This window comes from Pygoscelis adeliae, unplaced genomic scaffold (genome assembly GCF_000699105.1).
Source record: "Pygoscelis adeliae isolate BGI_AS28 unplaced genomic scaffold, ASM69910v1 Scaffold238, whole genome shotgun sequence".
NCBI classification, from domain to species: Eukaryota; Metazoa; Chordata; class Aves; order Sphenisciformes; family Spheniscidae; genus Pygoscelis; species Pygoscelis adeliae.
The window spans coordinates 60,578-84,211 of record NW_008825285.1 but is presented as its reverse complement, the minus strand read 5'-3'; the positions used below and the strand labels follow the sequence as shown (position 1 = coordinate 84,211).

Here is a 23,634-nt window from a genome sequence, read left to right as displayed (position 1 = left end):
CAGGCTCCCAAACAAGCAGTAATGCTATTTATAACTAAGCCAAGCAGTTGTTATAATAAGTTCCTCCACATCCTGGTTATAAAATGCAATACTACAGAATTATTTTTAAGTGCAAATCTGATGTAAATATAACGTACTGTAAGAAGGCCAGATTTTCTTTTTTTCCTCTTAAGGAAAACTGGAAGGGTCACTGCTGCTTGTTACTGAGAAAGTACTAAATGCAATTACTTCTTATGAAAACAGTAGTATTGTATCATCAAACGATGTTTTGCAAAGTTTTTAATTTATTTGAAATTACTCCAGTATTTGCATGCTGAACCACCTTGATGCTCAGAAATAAACATGACTCAATTCTCTTCCACTAGAAACTCAGCATGGATACAGGAGTACATCTGCAGGATTAACCCTCACAGCACTATGGCAGAACTACCTACATTTGATGGAAAGAAAGTCTTTAAAAGCATCCCAGCTGCTACAGTCAACACTTAAACTTGACAAGCGAGTAGGATAAAAACAAGGATGCTTTAAAAAAGCAAATATTCTTTTTTTTAAAGGTTTCCAACATTAAAGTTTCAGTGGCAACAAACTTAAAAGAGCAATTAGTAATGACAGAGAAAATTGGAGAAGGGAAATTGAAAGCCTAGCAAAAGTTCTGAATTGCAAGAAAGAAACCATCTTTACACAAAACACTTTCACGCCTGAAATGAACATTGAGGTTTTCTGAGAGACATAAGGGGCTGCTGTGAAAAGTTCTGTCTGAGCTATGGAGATTAAATCTGTTACACGTCTTAATTTGCATTTGTGATGTATTCACACTAATTTTTCATCTATCAAATGTGCCTTCTCACAATATTTTCTTCAGAATCTAAGGGCTATTCATATTAAAGTATTTAGATGCCTTCTTTCAGAAGTACCCGGGTACACAGTACAACCATCTCCGCATAAGCGATCTGAGTAAATGCAAAATAAAGTTTTCTCAAAGACTAAGAAGATTTAAAGGAGTACTTTCTAGTAAAGTTTGAAAAAATTAAGTCTTTAAATACATTTTGTCATGATGCTCTTTTATTGCCAAAATCTTATTTCAGCTTCTGAAACGTAGAGCGTATAAGGCTGCCTCCCTAATTCCTCACCGTTCTGTTTAAATACACTTCGAACTGCACAAAAAATGCCTGTAATATTTTCTAACGGTCAGAAAAGACTTGAATTTTCTGTAACCACAGCCCTTTCCTGCTCTATTTACTGGTGCAATACCAAACTATGTTAATTAGCCAAGCTAACTGCTTGTGCGTATGGGTATGAAACTGTGGAAAACTGGAACAAAGAAGCCAGTTTGCATTCAGCTGGGAAGGAGCTGGAATATACGGCCTCTCCTGTGGCCCTTAAAAGCTCCGTAACTTCGTTCTAACCCTTGCAGGCTCTGCCTGCCCCGGGCTGCTGCCGCCTCTGCTCCAGCTCGGGCAGCAGCAGCCAGGGGCTGGCAGAGCCCGCAACGCACCCTCGCAAACAGGCAGAGCAAAGTCCATGCAGATCTTGAACTGGATCGTGTTCAACAGGAAGCCCGTAATTTGTCTTCCAGGTTATATAGCTGCATTCCAAAAAATAAATAAAAAAAAGGGTTACAAAGGGAGCAGTAATCCAGAAGCTGGAGCCAGGAATGTGTGAATCATCAGGGCCAGATCTATGGCTGCTGGATGGGGCACAAGATTCTGACCAGAGGTGGACTGAACCATGCGTTTATTTTGCCACCTTGGCTGTTTGGCCCCCCCAGCGTCACTGAGAAATACAAAGGGCTTCATGACCGCAGGATAAAAGCCCTCAGTAACAGAGGATGTTATAAAGAAGGAAATCTTTGAAGTACTTCCTTCCTTGGTTCTGTCTAGGTTGCAATTCAGTGTAATTCTTCCTTTGCAAACTTGAGAGATTAGACGTTGCTGGGAAAAAGCCGATTGCTAAAACCTCTCCCATAAATCCCGATGCTGCGACCTTGCCACGACCTCCATACAGTGCCACATCTGCACAGCGGGAGAGGGAGGCCTTGACGAGGAGGCCAGCTGTGCTTCATGCAAGGCTTTCGCTCTGAGACAGGGCTTAGCGCCACCGGGCCGACCTTTGTGCGGGGTAAAACGTCTTCGGTACGCAGGCTACAGCGGAAATCTGGCTGTTTGGGGCCGCTGAGAATACGCCCCGTTGTCCTCTGCCGGAGTGCAATGAAGCACTGGTCCCCCTCAGATAAACACACTGCCATTTATCTTCTTCAAGTTCTTGAAGTTGGCTTGAAGACAGGAGGGCAGATGTAGGAAACGCAAGCAACAGTTCAGTTTAGTAGTGAGTGGACCAGCCCGTGTTTCAGCTCAGTGCCAGAGCTCCTTTCTTCCAGCCATGCCGCTGCAGCAGAAAGCTGCCCTTGGCCCAGCCTGCGGTCTGGCAGAGCACACGCCGCTGGGTGCAGGAACCTCGAGTACTGCTGCTGCTTCCCCACCGTTTCCCCAGGTAAAGACCAGACCCCGTGAGCCCTTCTTCACCTTCCTGCCCGCATCCCCACTGCAGTGGGGTCCTTTCAAACAACACTCCTACCTGCCTCACCAGGGACAGGATTTGTCATTGCAAGGCTCTGATCTGCTCACCAGCCGTACATGAGCAACTAGTTTCTTGCATTTAAAAATGAAGAATTGGTAAGTCATCTACAGAGGTATGTCATTAGCGACAGATTTGAGTGTCCAGTGGAGTTTCAGGCATGAGGGTACCCTCCAGAAGGGGCCCGGGCTCTGCAGACCCTGTGCCGTGTGTGCCAGTGACACACACACATCGTGGGTAACACGGGGCACTAGATATTTAAGTACCTGAATTACCCCTGAGTTTTCAGGCCACAAAACTATTTCCCAAACAAAGCAGACTGGTAGGTGTCCACAGAAGAGTTTCCCAAGTTGATTTAGGAAAACAAAAATCCAACATCCAGTTAAGGCATACCTTGCCACTACTACAAATTATAACCTTGTTCCTACCTCCCATCAAGCTGCTAATTGTGGTGCTGCTTTCCAAGATCTTGTATAACTCCACAAGATGGTAAGAAATTAAGCTTTTCTCTGCATCTATCATTGCCTAACTTATAATTGCTTAAGCGTTTACTGAAATAAATCTTCTTCTTCTGAACATGATCATATCTTCCTTAGGCCACTTCTGTCACTTGCCCAGAGTGCTGCTGCCAGACTGGCACGCCCCAAGCAGCGTGTTTATGCAGGGAGGCCAAGCCACCTTTAACGCTACCCACACACTTGCTCACTAAGCTGAGTGTTCCCACTGCCCAGCAAGTATCAGCAAGTACTGCTATGCCTCTGAAGCCGAGCCATATCCGGCAGACATTGCGTACGCACATATTCTCGATAGGACAGGACGGAAAACAGCGTCTCGCTTTCTGGCAGCTGTGACAAATACTGTTAACACCTGTGTGGGGCAAGGCCCTTTTCTTTTGCTGTTGGAATTTTGATTTAGTTGAATAGTAGCAAATCTACACCAGCAACCACATATTTTACATTTCACTAGTATTCAATCTTGTTCTTTTTTTAACAGTCTATTCAGAAGGCAGTATCTTTTACCAACTAAAACTTAGCAAGCTGGAGTGAGTTAATAGCTAGTCCCATCTGGTTAAGCAACACATTATGAGGGTAAAGGAAACCACCAGGTCTTAAAAAGCACTAAAAACCACACAAAAAGGGATCAGTTAACAAAAATTAGATGCTTTCCACATGACACTGAAGTAAATCCCCTTCCTCTTCCTTCGCAAATCTGTAAAAGGACCATACGTTTGTGTTGAATGTAAAGAAGGTTATAAGAGAAAAGCTGTATCAGGGAGAAAACCCAGAGAGAAAACAAACCACAGTCAATTTCCTTATCATTTTCAGGAAGCTTTTCAGAACCACACAGCACTAACTCAACAAAGCCAAACCAGCGGTCGCTTACCAATCTCCATGCACAGCAATTGCGAGACTGCCAAAGTTTAACTGCAAATAATTTTGTCAAATGTTTATTTTCTCATTATCACAGTATGACATTTCTTGTATTAAATAGAAACAAGAGTATTTACTAAATCTGATGTAAACGGCAAACTTCCTAATGCTATGCAGGTAAAGGGGCACTTTTTCTGCTTTGCAAAATAATAGTTACAGTTCTGCTGCTCTGTTACCCCTTTCTTCATAAACTCTTTAGATCCATCCTGAGCAGCAAATGAAGTTGTTGTCTTTTGGGAGAAAAAATACAAAGAAAAAGAACAAAAATGTTCTGTTACAGAGAATAAAAGACTCCAGACATACTCAGAATAGAGGTAACCTTGCTATTACAGTGCTTGATACTCCAGTCTTAATCATAGATTATAAGACAGTTTTTTTAAAGTAATTTTCGGTCTTTTCTATTAAAGAAATAAGGTTTAAAGTATTAAACAATCAAAAAATGATACCTATCTAGGGACTTGAACCATGACTATCCATATCTCTGGAAGCACTGAGTTATTTCAGAGATAAGGACAGTCTAGCTATGTAGCTACTTGGTTAGAAGAGTCTCGATTCCCTCTCTCTCCTCCTGATAATTGTGAAATTCCTGGCCTAGGAGATTCTCGCAGCAAGAGGATGTGGGGGCCGGGTCGCATGCCAGGTGCAGTGCAGCTTGGGGTTGGCTATTTTTGGTCTGTTGTTAAGTTTCAGCCATCTCAGGGTATCTCTAGTATAAGCTACATCACCTCTGCTAAGACAGCATGACTTTGGCCTCAAAATGTTTACAGTTGCATTGAGTATTTTTTTTAATGGGCAATTCATTTGAAAAACCCGCCATTTTTCAGGCATTTCTTTCTCCACAGAATCCAAATGGATAAAGAAAAAATATTTCTCTACCCAGAGAGCCTTCTCTGCTCTTTTTTGCTAGTCGTGCTGTCTCCAATGGGCCTCTGATGTGGGAAACAATATATCGGAGCTACTGAAAATGGTTTTTAAAAAATCTGATTACAGAAAGTGTTAGATAAAGGAAATTAGATTCTTTGAATCAGATGTAGTTAACTGGTACTCGTTTTGTTGTTTTTAATAATGGTTACAATAAGAAAGCTCAAAACTTGCTCATTCCCAAATGACTTTCAGCTTTTTACCTTTTCCCCAGCCTTTCTGATTCCTCCTAGAATAATCATTTTAAGTAAGAAAAGTAACTGTGATGGCATAAGTACTATATAGGATTCAATTGTCCTTTATTCACGTTTCTCCTCTAAGAAATCACTAAGCACTTCTTTATTAATACCAACAATACCAAAACCAGATGCCTGACTACTCTGATTAACTTCGTCTGAGCCAGAAATTGTCTTCTTTTTCCTCAAAGCACATATTAGGTTTCTAGTCAGAGTTCAGACCTACATAAACCCCGATAAAGACATCTTTCCTTCCCCTATCTCAGACATTTCAATTTATGCATATTCAGTGATTTCATTTATAAAGGGATTGTGAATAACTTAACTAAGATGTTCTCCACTTAACCAAGTTCCCAGAGGAACAAAATATTTGAGAAATAAGTAATATTCATAGTGTTTCCTTCACTAGAAAGAGTTTAAGAGTTTTGAGTACATTAAAGATTACAACTGGGGCACTGAGAACTTCAAGAACTGAGGCAAACAGCTTCAAAAACTTGCTTGAAAAAAAGATCAAGTCTACAAGTGCAGTTATTCATTTCTTCTATCTACAGTAATCTGAGACACATGGAGGAAAACAGTCTTGACATGCTATGATGACAAAAACCTCAAAAAACGTGCCGAAAAAGACAAAGGAGATACAAGGCTTTACAAATTAGATGAATTCCTGCAGAGGAATGGGAAGACAGAGATTATTTTAAGCAACAGCTGAAAGAATAACTTCTTTAAACTAGTTCCCCTTTATGGCACAACAGCACATCATGACCTAGAGCACTCACCACTTAAATCCACACTAACTGTATCATATCCACATCAGCCACTGTCAGGTAGGGACATTCATTCCAGTAAATCACACAAGGTGGTCTTATCTATCACTGTCTGCCACGGCATATCACAGCTTGGTCATCGGTCTGACCGCTCTCAGATGTCTCTGGACAGGACAGCAAGAGACTTGTGAGGAAGGCTTTGGAGAAGAATTTTGTGGACTCTCAGGGAGCTCCTTTTCAGCATGCAAGGCCACCAAGGGGAAGTATGAAAGCATCCTGGACAGATGCAACAGGCCAACACTGCATCTTTCAGGGCCAAAGAGAGTGTGCTGTAAGAATCAAGACTAAGGTGACAGATGGGATGAGATTTAGCCATGTAGATGCAGCAAAAGGTCTGCATTTGAAAAGATTTGCTCCCAAAATAACCTGCAAGGTTTGGACGCAGAACAGCTGTACAAAACTAAAGAAATGTCCGGGTCATGTATGATACTCAAGTTACAGCCCAAGTGACGGGCAGGACAGCAATATTGTCTACAATGATCCACAAAGGAGGAGATAAATATGCTTGGTGTTAAGGGAACTCAGTACTCCTACTCAGACGGGCTGTGACCTAGCTGACAGCTACAGAGACACTCCTGGAATCCAGTTTGGAAAGATGGAAAGAAGTCTGGAATAAGCAAGCAAACCTGCATTTGATCCATGCAGAGACAAGAAACTGGAGAAGATGCTGTGTATGAAAAAAGTAGGGATCAAAAGACATCATGTAGAAGCCTCCTCTTAACTGGGAAGTTGGAGGATGAATGAAGAGGATTTCCACGAAGATGCAAGAGGGTGTGAGAAGAGACTGAAGCAGAAACAGTAAACAGAGGTACAATATTCAAGAAGAGGTGCGTAGTGACCATGTTGGTAACATGTCAAAGACTGAACCTCTAGAAACTTAGAAGTATTCTTAAAACTCTTGAATATTTGTCAAAATAGTGAACGTATGAAAAATCCTGGTAATGGTGTTTCCTTAAATTGGCAAAGAACCTGAAAATAACTGTGAGGTACAAACTCAGAGGCTACTGAAAGTCCTCAGTGTTGGTATTTTAAAGTTTTAGTCATCTGATCATAGCATGCATACATGGAAATGAAATGTCACATTAATACCATGTGGTAGGATTGCGGGTTAAGCTCATCTTTCAAAAGTTTATTACCACTGGGGCCAGTGGAACTACGCACAGGGATAAAAACTCATGAATAAGAGTGCCTTTGCTGAGTTCAAGGCCTAATGTCTATTAATGTTCAACTTTAAAAAATGTCATGCCCACAATTGCTAGAAAATATTACAGACACGAAAGGTGGAATAGCTACAGAAAAATAATTTATAAAGTCACCAATAAAATGGCAGGTGGCTGTCATGTTAATGATATTTCAAAAGCAGTTATTTAAGAAAACTGTTATGGCACAGTGAATGGACATTTCCCATGAAGAAGAATGTCAGCTTGAAATCTAGCTAGCAGAGAAGAATTCACTAAATCTCTTATGAAGTATTTTGGTTTGTAATTTCTTTTATCTATTAAAAAAAGGAAAAAAAAAAAAAGAAAAGAAAGAATTTATTTTTTCTGACCTCAGGAAACTACTGAAAGGCAACAGCCAAAATCATGTCTAGAGTGCTGCCAAATGAAACTAATGAAAACATGAATTTTAGTCCCATTTTTCTCAGGATTTGTACAATTTAGAAGAGGCGTTTGGAAACAGTTAGCTTAGGACAGAGAAGCAGGCCTAGGTGGCTCCGTGAGCCACGTGGATGAGTTCCTCAGGTTGATTTGCTCAGCCTACAGCCCTTCAGGCGAAGCAGGACATATGCTCAGACTCTCTAAACAGAATCCCCTATTCAGAAAAATGGTCTGATTCTCACTAACATCTTAATTTCCTTTCCTGTCCAATTTATTTAGGGCATTCAGTAGATGATATGAATTGCTCTTCTGCAAACACGTAATTGCAAACTTTAAAATTCTTCTCTAGTACCAAGTAAATGTCCTTAAGGAAGAAAAACATCGATCAGTGGTGAATCATATGTTTGCCCCATAATTTAAGTAACTTCTTAACTCTAAGGTACCTGAAGGGAAAATGTTTCATGCATGACCTTCAGTTGCAAAGGTTCTGTTATGCTTTAAAAGCCTTTAAACATATTTGCAATGCCAAACTTGCAGCAGACATCTTTTTGGCCAGGGATCATCACTCAGTCTGACTCCTGAATGGAAAGGAGCATTCAGCACTGAACGAAACAGACAGACCTCTATATCACAGCATGTGAAAACATTCTCTGCACAGAACTCTAGGTCCCTATATCCATATCAATAGCGCACGGAAATGTTCCAACTTGCTTTCAAAGTTTGACAGTTATTCATCATAATTCCTTTGAACATCTCCCAAATGTCCCCTGAACATTTCAAAATTAGAAGCTATATGGGAGTTATTGGTCAGAGATAGCCTTATGTTTATTTTTATTTGGCCTTTCCTGGTTGCAATAGATTGTCAGGCAGTACACATTGAACTATATCAACATACCAAAGATCACACTGAAATATATCCAGGCAAATCTATTATTTCAAGTGGGTACATTTGCTAGCTGTACAACTACTTATCAGGAGGAATAATTCAAATCACACTTACTACAATGTCAGTAGAACACGTGAAAAAAATCCTATTTTAACTTCTTCAGGAAGCTGGTGCATTTTGTATACCAGGTTCTGCTTCTGCAGAACAAAGCCTGGGCAATATCCAAGGGCAATGGATTTAGACGTTAATCTTCAGGAAAATCTGTCCTAGGATGTATTTCTATTTAAAAGGTGGTTTTAAGTTATAATCTGTGATTCCATGGGTGTATCTACTCAGCTCTTTTCCTCTTTGTGACATAAATCATACTATAACATCTCAGCAATCCATACTCAAAAACCAGCAGCTTCAGAATGGTCTTAACCTACTCAGAGATGGAACAGATGCATCATTGGAGGGCTTTTTTCATTGTATATTTATGCATTTACTATACACACTGTATACAATATATAAAAGCACAAGGAGTTTGAAGAGTGCTCACCGTAAGTGAGAATATACAGTGGTTTTCCATTGGTATCCATAGTGGTTAGGCAAGGAGCTTTTGGTGAGATGGTCCCCCATCGCTGCAAAGCTGCTTCCAGAGAAGGCGGCCAATTTGTAACCACACCTAATTGTTCCCCACGCATAGCCAACATCTGGGCTCCTTCTGGCTTTGGCTGGTTTGGATCTGGCTGTTGAACTTATGATTATGAAAAGATATACAGTTACCATGTTAATTCTATACCTTGTGTACACCTGTGTAACCAAGAGAGTAAGTTACCTTTGAAAAATACCCTGAAAATAATAATGTTAGAAGGTATTGAGAAGCAACAGAGAAATATAACAGAATAATTAACTTTTAACTTTAACAGAGATCAAGCAACTGAAACATCTCAGGAATGTATGTGCTTACGCTTACACTAGCTCTACAAGCAGCGGAAGAAACTGCTGGGGAAGCATGCATATATTTATCTTCGAAATAATCAACCTTTCTTTATTCCTAAAGAGAGATGGAGAATACTTTTTCCTGGCAAAAATGCAGTAATGAGATGAACTGCAGAACTACTGAAAAAATGTACTTTAACAAGTCATCAGTAACACACTGATTTAAGTCATGTTCTGTTACAGTGCTTTCTTATAAACTGCTATGAAGACTATTTAAATCTCCACATCCTGGCAAATCTTAATTCTCAAAGCACTGGCCTCTTTAAAAAAAAATTCCATCTATTGACTTTATCCTTGTTTCTATCTCACATTTAGTTCATTTTTTCGATGCTTCTCTGTTATGCAAAGGATGCGTAAAACATTTAACATGCTCCCTCACTGACAGTTTTTCTCATATTGGTGTTCAAAAGCAATGGCTGTAACCCACAGCTGAATGTTCTCAAAGCAAAACTTCCCTCCGCTCCCTTCTGTCATTTCTTTGCAAGCAGAACCAGGAGCTGAGCAAACAAGAGAGACTTTTGACTCTACAGCACTACGTCCAAGCTCACTACAAGCAGATTCACTAAATACCGATGCTTTTTGGTACTTGCCAGTACAGGGAGGGCTTACTTAGCTTTCTAGAAAGTCATTGTGTGAGACAAACATTTTACAGAGTTTTAATAAGAGATCCCCAAACCTTTTGAAAAACAGTCATTTTACCTTCTAACAATTCCTCAAAGTCATCTACAAAGAACTCTCGTAATGGTGGTCGTTTGGGCCGTTTTAGTGTATTGACCAGCTGCTGAATCTTTGCTGACACTCTGCTGCTCACTGGTACTCCTGCAGGACAGGGATCAATGGAGACATCAGTCGACTGCTATGCTGAACGCCACCAGACGTTAAGTGGGGTAAGAAAAAGTCTAGGACTGCAAGGCCGCCACAACTACAGTTTCATGCTATACCGTGACTAAAGTGTTCAACATTAAGACATTAAGATCATTTCAGCAAAAAGGAACAATGACGCCTAGTTTAAATAAAAACAATACAACAATGTCAGAGTGAGCTTGCAAAATTAGAGGGGAAACAGCACATAGACTGAGGGAGAGAAGCACAGTGGAAAAACCCTCCCTACAGCAAATGTCAATAACCTTAGAGAACTCTTCTAGGTGGCATGGGCAATGGTCAGTGAGAAGACAGGCATTGGCTCTCCCCATGATCACTGGTCATACCAATATTGTCTGACTAGACCGCAGGTCAGCAAGGAGTGTGGGTCATAGGCTCTGCCCATCATTTATTCTGGGTTGCTCTTTACACTGTAGTGGACATCTGTCCAGTATCCATCTTAAACATGGTTCACATCTTTGTATTACTTCAGCATGACCCTGTATTCTCTGAACATCCCTACAGCCAATCCCACCAGCCAGCAATCTGCAAAGGAAGTGTGCTTGCCCATACAGCACTTTAAAAAACACAATTCTGAACAGGAGTGTGGGGCAAGGGGCACTTTTATAATATAATCCCATCAATCACCTCCCCCTTCCTTTTCCCTAGTTGAGTGCAAAGCCTCTGCAACGTTCATGTCATCTGTTCCTGAACTAATAGCTTTCTGTCACTGCATTGCAGGAATTTCAACTTCCTACCCTTCCATAAGGTTGGCTCCAAAACTTTTACCAAGTGGTTTTTAGAGCTGAAGCTGCTAAGTTTAGATGTGATACACTTGGTCAACAATTCCACACCTTGCTGAAATATTGTTTAATAAGTTTTAGAAAAGAGGAGCAGTAAATAAGAAAGGTTTTACAAATAACTGTTTTTCAAAAAAAAAAACCAAAACCTCAGAAAATAAAACTTCAAACACGTCACTTTTCAAGATGTAGCCACCCTAGCATGTCACTTTCTTTGCCATTTAAAAAACAGACTGGCTGTAACCAGGCAGCATGATAAAAGCAGGTCTGAAGAGATTCACTGCTTTCTTTTGCCAAACAATTTCTACAGGGAACCAGCTCTGCTGATTGAGAAATATTTCTCTATGTCGGCTTCATTTATACCAGTTTATTTTGGGACTGTAAAGATGCTGCAACTTTATACGTGTTTATAAGCGAAAAGTGTCCAGAAGAAACAAAGAGCAGATACATACAGTAACCACTAAAAGGGTTACGATACTCGAAAAACCAAACAGATTTGCTTTGTGACATACCATCACCAGTCTCCATAAGTTCAGCGTTTCCATACTTTGGTGCCACCCGTGCCGTTGATCCTTGCGGTCTTTCTACTTGTATTGAGTGTTCTGAGGTGTAAGTGGTAACATCTGGAGGGGCAGAATGATTTTCTGTGAAAAGTAAGTTAAAAGGTTTAACCATGTACCTCTAGTGTTGAAGGGCAGAAAAGCAAAGGGGAGAGGAAAGGATACCATTTGATTTTTTTTTCCCCACATCTGAACAGGCATTAAAGTTAATGCACAAAATGAATGTATACAACTATAATGTACAGCATGATTTTAATAAATGAAGTTTCCACTGATTAAAACAGGAGCTGTATATCTGCAACCATATAAGCAATAGGCTAAAAAAATGATACAACTAGGTTGTAGGTTCTCCACTGACATTTAATTTTATACTAAGTTAAAGCTTGTGAACGGCCTCAAAAAGAAAAGACCCAGACAAATATACTTCTGAGAGATTATTGCATCATTTTTTCTAAATAAAAAGAATACAGCATATTGTCAATCACTTGCAAGTGCCAATGCATACCCCTTTTATAACCTCTGTATTTTGAATACACCAATTTTAGTTAAGAAAGGAATTTGTTTGTATATTAGGAAAAAAATCAATCATAGCAGGGTTGGAATCCAGGGGAAAGAAATAAACGTAAAGAAACATGAGCTTTGCATTCTGCACGGACACTTGCTTGTCTACTATTTTTAGACAGAGCTATTTCAATTCTTCCGCATAACAAAGACTTGCCTTCCAGAAGGCAAACACAATTTGGTCTGACTCATGCCAGTCCTGCTAAACAATTCCACAGAGCTAATCTTTCTCTTTCATAGCCTGGTAACTCAGCATGCTACCACAGTTTGTTTTCCCATGTTTTCAAGTCTGAGTCTGTATTACCTAAGTATTTGTACTATTTTTGTGGGTTGTCTCATAATTTTTTTCCAGGTTTTTATCAGCATTACAGTAGATGGAGATAAATACCATAAGCAAATAACAACTTCTCTCCCAATTGACATAAATGAACCCCAGCAGCCTCTGAGATACAAAAGAAGGCAGGTCTTCATTCTGCGGCTGTTGAAGTGAAGAGAAATGCACTCCATGTTACAATAGGGTAAGAGTCTTTAAAAATGAAAAAATTCTGCAAAAACTTCATCTTGTTCCAATACTATTTTCAGGATGTGCTTTTTATTAAATCTGGCCTATAAGCGTTATGGTGCTGTAAGTCTACTGTAACACCAACTTCTACAGTAAATTCCACCTCAAATGTAATTATAAAGCATTTTCATGAGTCTTGAACTTTGTAATTCTTGTGCATTCAATCCCACAGTCATGCACCATCAACACAGATAACTCATTTTTATGGCTACACATACAGTAACAGGATGTTAGATTAGATGTCTATTTTGCATACTTCTCATTTGAAGGTAGCATTTGATGGACAATCATCATGAAGAATTAAGACATTATATTAATGTCTGTAGTTGTTATTTAATGTTTTTATTCATGACCATCATAAGGACTCAACCTTATCACTCAACCACAGTATCTGGTTGAGGAAAACATGAGATGGCTTTTATTGTGTGACTCAAAAACATCTTGCATCCTACACATGTCCAATTGAGCGTTTTGAGTCTGATCACATCCATTGTTATAATTTTACTGAAACAAACACCTTATATTGTGCTGTAAGTGACCAACTGAAGTATAACAGCTTGGACAATGAAGCTTATGCCGGTAATAGTTTGAATAATGTCTTCATTTTAGATGTCTTGTCATTATCAACTATTTTGGACTCAGCACAATTTTTGCCCTTTCTTCCTAAGTGGCAAGAGCTTTTTATAGATCATGATTGAATTATCCGATAACTAAGTCAATTAAAAAATGCTGATGTTTATCTTTTTATCTTTTACTTATAATGCAGTTTTGCTATGCTAATAGGAGAGAAGATCATGACTAAGAAAATAATTGTACTTAGTCAGCTATTAGTAATGTGAGAAAGTCTTTTTAAAGTTAGCTATAATTGTTTACACCTTTCCAGTTAAGTATTTCCATCTTTCAGACTTTACAAGGCAAACTGAATTGGAGTTAAAGTATCTACTTTCAGGTTTTAGCACTGAGATGAATTTTTTTTTTAATGCATGGGAGAGAAGATATGTGATCCAAAGCACCACAGAGCAGAGATGCTCTCCCTTCAGATCTATATACTTGAAACCAACTACTTCTTTGTAACACGTGGTGCCAAGTAGGGTGAAATAACATGAGAAAGAAGCTTCTTGCTCTTTTGTAAAAGGGTTTCCTTTTGAACAAGCAGCACTGGCACTTCAAAGTACCTAAAAGAAACTCTCTTCCCAAGGTGGCCACCACTGGCTAGCCAAAGAGCGGGTTTTTAGCACTCTGGCTGCCCCTCTGCTATTTAAATTTCCATTAAGAAGAACTCTTATTTAGCAGAAGAGGACCATTAAGGTTGGTCTTGCCATGTTCCTTTATAGTATCTGCTTAACAGATGTCTTACCATGGCAATATCTATAGCTGTAGGTTTCATCCATTAGATTTACAAATCCTCAGTCAGTTCCCTTCTCAGAGTCAGGCTTGGAGAAATGAAAGTCATACAGACAAAAATTTGGTCTGAATGACTTCTAAAGAAAAAGGTAATTGTTATGTTATGTGAAATGTACCCTTTTTTGTATAGAACAGTCAATCCAGGCTTAGACTATGGACACAATCTGTATAGAGCTGCTTGGTCCTCAGGTAACTTGAAGCACTGTTTGAGGTTTAGTTAAGAATAATGATCCTGACACATCTGTTGACTAAAAAGTAGAAACTCTGACAGCTGCATGACTTCAAAGCATTTCCTCCATCAAACATACATATTTGCATCACCTCCTCTTCCCATCTCTTCCAATATTCTTGCATTAGAAGATCACAGACAGAACAGCTGTTTCCAGTTAAGGCTTTCTTCATTTCTGCCACTGGGGCAATATAATTTACACCATTTCATGAAAATCGGAAAGAACCAACAATGCAGAGCACATTCACATAGGGATAGAGTGTGTGCACTGACAGAGCCCCATGTTTGAGGAGAAGCAAAGAGGTGGAGGAATACTTTCCAGTGGAAGTTTGGAAGGACACATAAGCACCGGGTATTTGAAAAGTCTTTGGGAACTCAAAAAGCATCCCTGCAATACTATACTTGAGGAAAATGTAGCTTTTTCTCCCAAACAAGCTGGCTCTTCTGGTTGTCAGGGAAGGGAAATCCAGAGTCAGACCTGTGGCTTTTTCCATCAGCTGGGTTTCTCCTGTATTGATGTCCAGGTGACAGAGAGTATTTTAAACTAGTCTCCTGTATTGTAAGTTAATATTCCCCCTCAGAACACATAAGAATTTTGAGGTTGTCAGAGAACTATGAGTCATGCCTTATGGCACATATTTTTACATTTACTTTATTAGAAATCTATGTAGCCTTTAATTGTGATTTTCAAACAGAAACATATTTGAAGCATATAAAAGAAACATTAAATGCACCTACGGGATCAAAATTTCGTAGTGAGATGTTTAACTCTTTATATAAATTTACAATCATAGGTAAGCGCTGTGTGATTTTCATTACATGAACTTTCTGAGCTTTGGGATGTGCTTTCTCTCCTTGATTTTTATATATGTATAGATCCAAAAAATATAATACAGACAAATGAAAGCTTGAAGACCTTAGAAATATATACAGTACTGTCCCAAAGATGGGTCAGAACATTAGATATTTTTTACAGATTTCACTGGTTTGACCTCAAAGTTCAAGAATTACCCAAAAGAATTGCGATACCTATGCCAAACTAGAGATTCTGCCTGTAGCTTAGTACAGACATCTGAGTGTCTTAAAGCTGAGAATGTTCAAAGGGTATCTATCCTAAACTTTGGCCATAGTAGAGCAGCAGCAGCAGCCAAACTAAATGAACAGTATAACATTAAAAGCATATAATAGCTTATGCAAATTATCCAAATGATCCACAAAGCTGAACTCTGATTATATTATAGCCAAAGCTTTTTATCAAATCCCTTCTCAGGACTGCATTACAGTACTTAAACTGGAACACTCTCCCTTTGATTCTGTGTTGCGCTCTGGAGGTCAAATCCTAGTGGATATCAGAATGGAGGGCTTTTTTTTTTTGTTATCATTAAAGGTCTTTCCTGTTGCCCCTTGAATTTGTGTTTATCAAAACTGGCATCTTCAGAGTATGGCAGTATGTCCTTACATATTTACAGATGATTTCTGTCTTCCAGGCTGATCTGTCTGTAGAGACCAACTCCCTGGACGAAACAAACATCAAGCCATGGGAATATATGTTCTTTGTGATCAAGAACAAATTGTCTCCAGTAGCTGAGGAGCTTCAGAGAACAGGATTATTCTTCCCTCTCACCTTCTCTCCTACCGAAGACAATTATTCATCTACGATCACTGGCACACTGCCTCTGAAAGAGCAAGGCTATTTGTGGGAATACTTCAAATCTTTTACCTCTTAGAATACATTTAAATGCAAAATCCACCTCCTCGGATTGAAAAGAAACAAAAGAGCCATTTAATTTCAAATTCTTACAGAAAGCAGCTCACCCATGAAGAATTACATCTTACAGTTATCATCTGTGCAGCTTCTCTTACATTTGCAGTGATCTTAGCAACTACGACTGATGGTAACCTTAAGATCACAGTCTCAATCTGTTAGCAGATATCACTCATATTTTGTATCCAAATGACCTTTACATTACTACATCACAACTACTGTCCAACTAGAGTTGCAATTTAAGGTATCTTATTGTCAGAATGAATAAAAATATGGATACACTGAGGTAAGCTTAACTGTTTGCTTCAAAGGAGAGATCTTTCCAGTCAACAACAAGGCAAAATAAAACAAGTAAAAGAAGTAGTATTTTTCCTCTTCTGCAGAATACTGCCATCTTAATTTAGCTCTATAAATGCTGTATTATTTACCACAAACTCAGTGATTATAAAAGAAGACTTACTGTGCCAGATTTAAAATTACTGAAATGTCACATTATAAAGAAGCTATATTTAAAGACACATTAAGACTTGGTGTGTGAGTAATGCAACCTTTTAGAGTTTGGCTAAATTTAATTCTCTATGCTATAATTTCCTCTAGCATTTCAAGATGAAGTCACAGAAAATAACCAAATGCAATGATTAATGTGTTCAGAAGTGTATGTGTTTCTAAAACAAGGTTCTGAGCTATTCATTTAGCATGAATTTAAGAATACAATAGAAATTCTTCCCCTGACTGCAATTCAGCAATTCCAGACCATGCTGAGAGGATTACTTATCTGAAAATACAGGTGTTACATCAAGCTATACTCAGAGCAAAAAAAAAAAGGGATACTGACTACTGTTCTGGCACATAAAATCAGGAACATTTAAGATGCTTTCATGTATCTCATTACATATACTTGAAAAGGAATGATCAGTTGAGGAACAGCCACACAAAATTGCAGTTCATATGTGTAGTAGAACAGTAGCAAGGTTGCTTTATCTGTTCCAATATAGATTCCAACAGATTTTCAGTGAGACAACCCAAAATACACAGCCCCAGCAAGAATGCACCCAAAGCAGATGCCTCGTATGATAAACAGCAGTTACTGGAGAATGAAGGGAAAACAAGCCTTGCTTTCCACGTGCCTAATCAAATAGCTGCCTCATTTTAATGAAGACTAATGTCAACAGCACAATATTCAGAAATAATTAATGTCTGTGAAGCTTAGCCCTAATGGAAGGAAAGCTTTGACTTCCTAGAATCTCTCCAAAGGATATAAACAAGCTACTACTACTAATAAGAACAGATCTCTTCTCTGAAGGTACATAATAGACTTTCCCAAGGACTATAATAGCTAGATATCCCAGCCCAAGTATTCTAGATTCAATTAAGGGCAGAAAAAACTATGTTTAAGAGGACCTCCTGTTAACAGAATTATCAGAAGTCACTCAAACTATGTAATTACAGTGGTGCAGCAGTAGGGGAAACTCATGTGCAAGCAATCGCTAATGCTGCATGCACTGATTTTCCTTGCTGATGGATCCTACAGAGCTCTTTTATAGTGCTAAGTAATGGAAGTCATGCAACTGCACATTTTAAGATATTTGGGAGCAAACAGCTAGACCCCATTTGCCACAACATGTTTACCCCCAAATCTAAATTGCTACTTTTTTTTTTTAATTTTCTCACAAAATAAGAACACAGGACTATCTCTCCATATAATATATGTAAATAGAAAAAAGGAAAGAAGAAAAAGCACAGGAAAGACTTTTATAAGACTTCATATAGCAGCATCAGCTGAACGTGAGAGACAAAATTCATGTTAAACTGGACATACTCAAAATGCCCATATACTAACCTATATGCGTTTGAGCCATAACATCAGCTAGTCTGTGTGCAGCACCACTGCCTCCACTTTGTGTCGAGGAGGAGGAAGTGGTTGACGTGGTAGAGCCATGGATCGCTTGACTGATCCAATGTTCCATGTTTATACTCCCCTGACTTGAGGTGGGAGTTCCCTGGGAGTCGCCCTGTACGGAGCCTTCATCTTCTGAACCAGAAGAAGTATCTAGTAATTAAAAACAGCCTGTTAACTTGCAGTGCTTTTGGGTTTTCTTAATAGAAATAAGGTGTGTTCATATTACAAATCTAAAGATAACTGCCATTAAGAAAAACTCATGAAGGTAGGCAAACATAGTAAGAAAAGTCTGTAATACTGAAAGCCCTGAAATGAAGTCAATTGCACCGAGAGAGCTTTCCTGCTCTAAGGCCATGGTGTGTGTATTATTGTAGAAAGATAAGGATAATAAAAGGGTCTTCCTTTATAATGTGGCTTGAGAATCTTCTGAAGATCTCCAACCATGTATTAACAGTACAGAATACCCAAAATACTTTCCCAAGCTCACTCCACAAAATCTGTGAAAAAACTTTTCCAGTTGTAGAAAGCTGACCCCTCAGTGAGAAATGGAGTCCCAGCTGGATTCAGTGAGTATGAGAATGCATGAGATGTGGGGTATTTTCAGTCTAGTAGGTAAAAGAGCAGATAAAGCTGAAAAGGAATGGTACGACTAATCATAAAGAAAACGTTCCATTATAGTGTTAGGGAATAAACTAGAAACTTGAAAGGAACTTTGAGTCACGGAAAATATGACAAGCTGGCCATAGCTAGGTCTTCATAAGACCAAAAGGACCAATGCGAGTTGAGGTACCACCAAGGGCAAAGCAATCATGCGAACTGCCCCAGCTGACTTTCCAACCATTCAGTTCACCTTCTCTTCAAACATAACTCAGTGTTATGCTCAGTGTGCTTCAAATGACATTTCCATTACTATCTATGCAGGCAGATGATTAGTTCATAGCACCACAAAGAACCATTTTTAAAATTCCCATAAAATACACAGAGATGCTCACCTGGAGGTGTGTAGGCATCCATTGATGTTTGGACCACCAATGAACGTCGTTTCGAGGGCATGGGGACCGCCATTTTCCTTTCTTTATGTTTAGCAAGGGCTGCCTGAACTGCTTCTGTGTGGACATCTGGAAGGAAAGAGAGATTGCAAGCTAGCGTTCAGACAGAAACGGGCTGTTTGTTTGTGCATTCAGTGCACCTGCGCACAGGTTCGTTTGTATGCCAGCTAGGCTGACAACGCGTATCAAATGATGAAAGGCCAGGAACACACGGGATCTCAGAGGGACTGCGTGAGTTCTCCTCACTGTAGAAAAAGCAGCTATAGTTTAAAGTGCCATACCAACAAACAAGCCCTTTGAGCCGTATGATATTCCCAGAACAGTGTTGCAGTATTTGAAGAGTAGGAACTCCGCTTCCCCAGAGCAAACTTCTGTTTCACCTAGAACTGTTACTTCAGCAACCATTACTGTTTTCAGTGAAAGCGTGGTGTATTAACATTGCCCATTTTTTAAATGAATGAGGTTTCCAATTTACACAAAAGTCACACAGACTAAGTGAACAGGAACATTTGCTTGAAAGGTAAGAACTACGTGAAATGTCACAACAGAAATGGCAGCAGGTCCCCCATTCCCAAATCCACCTCCTGCCTCCTTCACTTGGCTTTATTCACAGAAAACTAAGTACTACCTGAGGTGGAATGAGGGCAGGCCTTGTGCTTCACAGGCATGTGCTACACAGAGCTCACACCAGCCCACTCCAAAGCATCCAACAGATCCCTTCTCCATGGGGACATCCCCAGTGAAGAGCTTCTCCACCTTTCCGGTGTATATATCCGGTCTGCCTCCCCAAGTCTGAAAAAGGCCATTTATCATCTCTAAAAGACACTAGCGACGTTTTGTTTAATTACTTTGTTTTGTGCAAATCTTTTAATTACTACCATAACTATACATTGAGGTAAGTCTGCCTTTAGTTTACTACCTTGCACTGTTTGCCTGCGTATTTCTATGGTTTTGGGAGAAGATGTACATGAGGAGACTATATGCAAAACACATGGCAGCCAACAAAGGTCACTTACGGTTAAAGAAGCTGCCACACACTGACCATCTGGCACACAACTGGAAGCACGTTAGACGTTGCCTTTTAACCAGTCGCCATTAGTCAGCTGTAGAAAATGCAGCAAGTTGTGTGCACTATTGAGCTGTTCCCACTTGTGAAGTAGGAGCATAGCGAAGCAGGTTTAATCCAGAGTGATCCCACTTCTGCTGCTGCTGAATCTGTCTGAAGACCACCCTTGTAGGCTGGTTTGGCAGCACACAGCCTGTTTCCTACTCCTATGCTGATGTGGTGGCAGCTCTGAACAGGCAATGTTCCCCAAGAAAAGCAATAGGAAAGAGAAGAGTATATATAACTTTATTTAAAGAGCTGTTGGTTGGATCACATCAGTATAAGTAACTTGTTTTAAGTAACAACTGGGAAGGATGACTAGAAGCATTAGATGATACACTCTGCTGATAAGCCGCTATGTCTCATTTTTAATAATAGTGTTCCCTATCTTCTGCCAGGGTTTAAGCACCTCTCAGTGGAAAGATTGCAGGGAAGAGTAAGTCTAAGAAAAAGAATGTTATCATCTGCTGCTATGAGCTGTTTGTTGCTTTTGTTTTAAATCATGAAGAGGATGAGAACGTCAGCGAAAGCAAAGCAAGAAAAGCAAACAGCAAAGCTGGAAAAGCATATTCAAAAGATAAAAGAGCCGTGCGGCTGATGGACCAAAACGGAAGAAGATTGCAATGCTAACATCAAACCAGACAACAATTTCTCTCCTGTCAAGTCATTATTTTAAAGTAGAAGGTTTAAGGTCTTTCTTATAATTAAAACCTGATGAAAAGTTTATGTGAAAAGTATCAGGCTAAGAAAATAAACAATGTGGGTCTTTACCTAACAGCATGTCCCCAAGATAAATTCCTACCTGCTCACTCCACACCAATGCCAATAACGCATACAGGACTGAACATGCTCACTAATAGTTTGCGTTTCTTATCCATCAAACAGGGAAAATTCTTGGTTTTCCTTCAAAGGATAGCAATTAGATATCAAGCAGTAAAAAATGAGCTTTCCCTTTTAAAAAAAAAACAAAATTCTACAGCAATTTTTGGAAGAGAATAAATTTTGCTGATCAAGAAAGGAAGAATTATTTGTATATCATTGTATTTAGGATTGTTTTTTACTGTATTAGGAGGGAGATGAGGTGCAACTCAAATTCTTCAGAAGTTTTTTAAAGGAGGACAGCTGACAGAAAATCATTATTAAAATGCTTAGTGACAGCTGGACACTGAATCATAACTTGCAAATTCCTTGATTTCCTTTTGGATGCTTTTTTGATGTAAGAAGGTAAACTTATCAGTTTAATTAAAAAACACTCTGCAGGGTTTTGATTTTCAAATGAGTCCACAGGAGTCCAGGAATTGAATTGTTTTCTTAATAAAGCACATGCCTGATATATTTATTTGTAATGGGTTACTGTGGAATAAACCAAACTATGGATTACTAAAAAAAAAAAAAAAAACCCAAACCCCACAGGAAAGCAAAAACAATGGAAAAGATAAGAAACTCCGAATAAACGAGAGGGAAGCTGACTGGGGAGAAGGAACACGCACACCTGCTCCCAGCCCAGCCTGCAAGGTCAACTAATCTGCAGGCATTACTCAGAGTATGGAGGCTACCAATAAAAACAGGACACATGTCTAGAAAAGGCTGAGGACAGACAGTCCAGAGATGGTCCAGGGACTATCAGCAAGAGCTTACAGGCTTTTATGAGAGAGGAAAAAAAGGCAGCAGAAACAGTCAAACTTGGATGAAAAATCTTTTCACAATGTTCTCCCCCAGGAATAAAACTCGTGGCTAAACAAAGTGTCTCTAAGCATATAAAGAAAGGCTAAGGATTAGGTAAAGAATGAATAACAACCTATATAGTTTGTATGGTCTTCTTTTTGAATGAAAGCCTATTGATGGGTTCTGAAGATGCTCTTCAACCTATTTTGACAGTCTTGTACAGAGTTGGACTTGTTAAGTTAATGAACAGCATTCAAGCCATTCATGCCTAGAGACTAAGTCCCAAAGTATTGAGAAATCAGAGAGGTGAGGGAAAGCCAGACTGATACTTAAGAACTACACTTGACAACGACTCATGGGTTACATCTATCCTGTAATCACAGCAAGACAGAAACAGTAAGTAGGTTTGTTCCCACCAAATATCAGCTTCAGGTATGCACTTTCCATATACATGCTTTGCTTTTCTCTAGGTTTTAGCTTTGCTTTTCTGACCTATAAGGCAACTTTGCTGATGTCTCACAAAGAATGTTAACCAAAATACAACTAAATCTCTTTTCGTAGTTTTATGAAGCATGGATTTAAACCTAGACTGAAATGTACATTCCTCACCAAAGGGTGAACCTGGTGATTTGCTTCTCATCAATTTGACCAAGAGTGTGGTAGCTCTTTGTCTTTATCTTGGTGAAAGATGGGCTATGCCGTCCATCATATTGTATGTGACCCATTCTCTCCCACTGCTTGCCCACAATCTGTCTCCAGCAGCTACTGAAAAAATGCAAGGAGACTTATAACAGGGATTTATACAATAGTAATTGGAAGCTCCTTGTTCACTTAAAGGAAGGAAACCACATTTATGATACACACTGGGACAAAGTATACCGAGGGTAAGATGACATATCCAAGTTCCCTCGGGACAGGAAACTACTTATCCCCCTGAATCCCATCAGCACAAAGCAGTTTGTATTCTCCACATATCACACAGAGCATCAGCAGAGAACATCACATTAGAATTTCAAACCGTCTCTGACAGGGTGATGCCCCTTGTCTTGCAGGTCTGACAAAAGTGTCTGAACTGTCTTCTCAACCTACCCTGGCACACTCAGGCTAACTGAATTCATCATATTGTGATTGAGCATTGCTTTAAAACACAGATTTCTTGTTAAATTTTCCTGAAAAAAATTGTTCAAGTATGAAGATTTTGTCCAGAAACACCACACAGTTAGGAGCTTTCATTTAAAAAAAAAATTAAAAAAATCAACAAAACCCCCACCTCTCCCCTCTTTCCTCATAGTGTGGCATGCTACAATTTCTCACCTACTATAAACTTCTCATAGAGTTTCAACCACAGATATACCTTGATGCAGTTGCACTCAAGCCTTCTGAAAAAGTCCCGGGTCTAAGTGGAAAGAAAATGCTTTTAGGTGAAATGTTGTTTCATGTAGAAGTCTGTGACATTCTAACTACACTGTTACAGCTGATAAAATGACTCCAGGTCCTGACCCTTCAAAGAACTCCTATAGGTAACAAAATCTTTATACTCTTCCCACCTGGCTTTTCCATAAGGAAGTCTCAAAGGAAAATCTAGAGCATAGAGTAAAATATCACCACCTCTATCTACAGTAGTAGGAACCAATGCGCAGTTCCTTATCTGCTATTGTCCTCTGCCGTTTGAGGTCGGCCAACCATATGTTGAATCCAATTTGTGAGTTTGTACTCAAGGAAT

At 39.3% G+C, this 23,634-nt stretch overlaps 1 protein-coding gene across 2 annotated transcripts in view; it reads right to left on the bottom strand.

Annotated features, from left to right (window-relative positions):
* DIP2C (DIP2 disco-interacting protein 2 homolog C (Drosophila)) overlaps nt 1-23,634 on the bottom strand; it is a 155,134-nt gene that overhangs the window by 103,879 nt on the left and 27,621 nt on the right. For both annotated transcript variants that reach the window (XM_009329878.1, XM_009329880.1), the window contains exons 3-7: nt 19,085-19,210; nt 18,033-18,242; nt 11,624-11,755; nt 10,150-10,269; nt 9,008-9,205 (exon numbers count right to left, since the gene is read on the bottom strand). In XM_009329878.1, coding sequence (XP_009328153.1) covers nt 9,008-9,205; nt 10,150-10,269; nt 11,624-11,755; nt 18,033-18,242; nt 19,085-19,157 — 733 coding nt within the window. In that variant the 5' untranslated portion in view covers nt 19,158-19,210. The remainder of the gene's footprint in view (nt 1-9,007; nt 9,206-10,149; nt 10,270-11,623; nt 11,756-18,032; nt 18,243-19,084; nt 19,211-23,634) is intronic.